Source organism: Jaculus jaculus, chromosome X (assembly GCF_020740685.1).
Source record: "Jaculus jaculus isolate mJacJac1 chromosome X, mJacJac1.mat.Y.cur, whole genome shotgun sequence".
NCBI lineage: Eukaryota > Metazoa > Chordata > Mammalia > Rodentia > Dipodidae > Jaculus > Jaculus jaculus.
The window spans coordinates 119,857,048-119,860,613 of NC_059125.1; the positions used below are offsets into that span (position 1 = coordinate 119,857,048).

Here is a 3,566-nt window from a genome sequence, read left to right on the forward strand (position 1 = left end):
AGACTTCACCTCATAAAGACAGAAAAAAAAAATTATAGGCCCCAAAATAATATCCCTAAGTGACCTGTGAGAAAAGCAAAACCAGTGGGATAAAACTATGTATAGGATATAGAAAGCAAAGCCAGGTGTGGTGGCACACACCTTGGCAGGCAGAGGTAGGAGGATTGCTGTGAGTTCAAGGTCAGCCCAGGACTACATAGTGATTTCCAGGTTGGCCTGAGCTAGAGTGAGCCCCTACTTTGAAAAACAAAACAAAATGCATATAGAAAGTAAGATGCTGCTGGCATGGTGGCCCATACCTTTAATCCCAGTACTCTAGAGACAGAGGAAGTAGGATCCCTGTGAGTTTGAGGCCAGCCTGGCACTACAGAGTGAATTCCAGGTCAGCCTAGGCTAGACTGAGACCCTACCTTGAAAAAAACAAAGTAAGATTGAAGGAGAAATAAGAGAAATCTAGCTTCTTTCAGTCAATTAGTTAGGGACAGAGGATATGCCATCTGTTTATCCTGATACTTCGGGTCTGATCCTGACTCTCTAAGATACCTGCCAGTGACATGCCCAGCAAGAACTTCCTGCTTCCTGGATCAACCCTTTGAATGCATGAACCAATCAGATATTGGCCCCTGGGTTAGCTCCTTCAGGCTGAACCAATCAGGTCTCTGTTTATATACCTGAGCCTGATGAAAAGTCTCACTCTGATTGGATGTCTGAACCCTATAAAGGAAGTTACCCATATAGCTCAGCCCTTTTCTTGTCTTTTTGCACTGTGACCTGGCATGAACACCCACAGGGGTGTGTCTTGGCTTGGATATTTTAATTCTTCCCTTCTATCTCTGTCATGCTTTGGGGGTGCCCTCTCACTTTGATTATATGTAAGATTTATCTTTCATCTCTGAGACCTTCAGTACTTCTTAATTCTTTCTGTTCTGCTATTTGAAGGAGCTTCTATAATCCATCTCCCACATGTATGTGGAATTGCACCAGCCTTCCCTAGATACAAATTTCCTCTGAATATGCCTCACAAATTATGATTTTGCCCTAAATAACTCAATAATTCTTAATTTAGGAGGAAAAGATGATATCAAACTAAAAGACTAATTTAGAGGAGAAGGGAATATGATGGAGGGTGGATTTGTAAGAGGGTGTTGCAGTCAGATTCATATTGCTAGCAGAAATCACCTGGCCAAGAGCAGCTTGTGGGAAAGAAAGGTTTATTTTGGCTTACAGACTTGAGGAGTAGCTCTGTGATGGCAGGGGAAACAATGGCATGAGAAGAGAGTAGACACCACCCTCTGGCCAACATAAGGTGGACCATAGCAATAAAAGAGTGTGCCAAACACTGGCACAGGGACACTGGCTATAATGCCCATAAGCCTGCCCCCAACAATACACTGCCTCCAAGAGGCGTTAATTCCCAAATTTCCATCAGCTGGGAACCTAGCATTCAGAACACCTAAATTTATGGGGGACACCTAAATCAAACCACAATAGGGGGAAATTGGGAGTGGAGAGGGAATTATAATTTATTGTCTATAATTATAGAAGCTGTCAATAAAAAATGTTTTTAGAAAGGGCTGGAAGATGGCTTAATGGTTAAGGCACTTGCCTGTGAGGCCTAAGGACCCAGGTTCGATTCCCCAGTACCCACATAAGCCAGCTGCACAAGGTGGCTCATATGTCTGGAGTTCCTTAGAAATAGCTGGAGGCCCTGACATGCCTATTCATTCTCTCGCTCCCTCTGTCTCTCTCTCCTCTGGCCCCTATCTTAAATAAATAAATATATATATTTTAAATCAATCTCCTTTAATAAACAAGAAACATACAAGACACAAAAAAGTCCAATAATATTCCAAAGCCAGAATTTGAAGCCTAGAAGGAATCCAAAAACTACAAGCCTTGCCTCCGCGTTCCTGGAAGAGGCGGTGGTGAGAGAACACGGAGGAGCACGCAGCCCTGAGCAACCCAGCCCGGGCCTAGCCCTCCACCAAAGCAAAATGCTCATTTTCCTTGTCATGGTCCTGGCCTTGCTCCCATGTTCTTCCTCCAGTTCTCAGAAGTCGTCCAGTTCCAAGAATGGTTCCTTCTTTTAGTTTCCTAGCATTTTCAATTAGTGGAGAAGGCCGCTTACCCTGTCTTAGTGTCAGGGTCCCAAGGAGTTGTCATCCTGCAGGATGGTGAGAGGAGATCTCCCTAGTACCTTGCTGTTTGCTTTTCGTCTATTGGATTTAGAGCCTGAAGACTGAGGTGTCTCAGGGTCTCTCAATGACTTCTCTGAGCTCTGGGTGGCCACAGGGGTTTCTGTGGACTGTTTTGCTACCTCAGAAAACACCTCTGGAAGGGAGCTCAGGCTGGTCCCAGGGTAGCAGTGGGTCCTCAAGAGATAACTGAGCATCCAACGGCAAATCCAGTTCAGAAGAGAAAGGCGGCCCCCGGGGCAGAGCTGGCTCTGAGGGAACAGTCACTCTGGAGGCTCCATTCTCAAATACTTCGCTCAGCTGTTGCATCAATGGGCTCGGAGAGTCTACACCACCAGCTTTCCTGGGCGTCCCTAAAATACCAAGGGTAGGAGAACGAGGATCTGAGTCTTGAGCCTGTTTGGGGCTTTTCAGTTCTTCTGCTGGAAGGCTTGGCGACGGAGAGCTCTCCACCTGGATGGGCGTGCGCTGGAAGCCTGCACTGGGAGAGCGGGGATCCACCACCCGAGCCAGGTGCTTGTTGTGGGGCGCCGGTGTGACAGGCACACTCTGGGTGGACCCCATCTCCACGAGGGGTCAGGGCAGGGCCCATTCGGGCCCCATGTCCCGCTTTAGGTGCGCAGCAGGTCGAGGGACGACTCCTCCAGGATATATATCTATATCTGTATCTGTATCTGTATCTGTATCTGTATCTATATCTATATCTATATCTATATCTATATCTATATCTATATCTATATCTATATCTATATCTATATCTATATCTATATCTATATCTATATTAGTTTTTCAAGGTAGTGTCTCGCTAGCCCAGGCTGACCTGGAATTCACTATGGTGTCTCAGGGTGGCCTTGAGCTCATGGCGATCCTCCTACCTCTGCCTCCCAAGTGCTGGGATTAAAGGCATGTGCCACCACGGCGGGCTGTGCCTAAAGCTTGTTGGGCGCTTCCTCAGCTACTGCCAGAACATGGTCTCTTTGGCTTCTCCTAGGCTACCAGTCTGTCCTTGGAGCCCCAGAGCCTGAGATCACCACACTTGCCTGGCCAGTACCTTGTTCTTTGTCAGGTTTGCTACCTTTCTAACCCTCTTTCATAAAGACACAAGACTGAGTCTTCCCCTCCCCCCCAAAAAACCCAACAAACAAAAGTGAGACAAAATTTTACATTAAGACTTCAAAAAATTTTGTATTCAATAACTCTGAAGATTATACACTAGGGGACTACTTTGATTCAACCAACAGATAGATGATCAGACACCTGGCATGAGATTAGATAGAGAGAATTGAATAGGTTTCATTATAAGTTTATGGCAGTCTTCAACTCGTAAAAACTCTCTCATGTAAACATAGCATTCATGGTCCCTGCCCAGAC

The 3,566-nt window shown here is 45.9% G+C and overlaps 1 protein-coding gene across 1 annotated transcript; it reads right to left on the reverse strand.

The window, feature by feature from the left end:
• Positions 1 to 2,318: 2,318 nt before the first annotated feature.
• Positions 2,319 to 2,759, reverse strand: LOC101595913 (cell division cycle-associated protein 3-like). The gene has a single exon (XM_012947788.2). It carries the CDS (start codon positions 2,757 to 2,759, stop codon positions 2,319 to 2,321), a length of 441 nt encoding a protein of 146 aa, XP_012803242.2.
• Between the last annotated feature and the right edge of the window lie 807 nt (positions 2,760 to 3,566).

Bases quoted from the DNA above. Each gene is read 5' to 3' on its own strand.
- LOC101595913 (XM_012947788.2), bottom strand. From the start codon at position 2,759: ATGGGGTCCACCCAGAGTGTGCCTGTCACACCGGCGCCCCACAACAAG.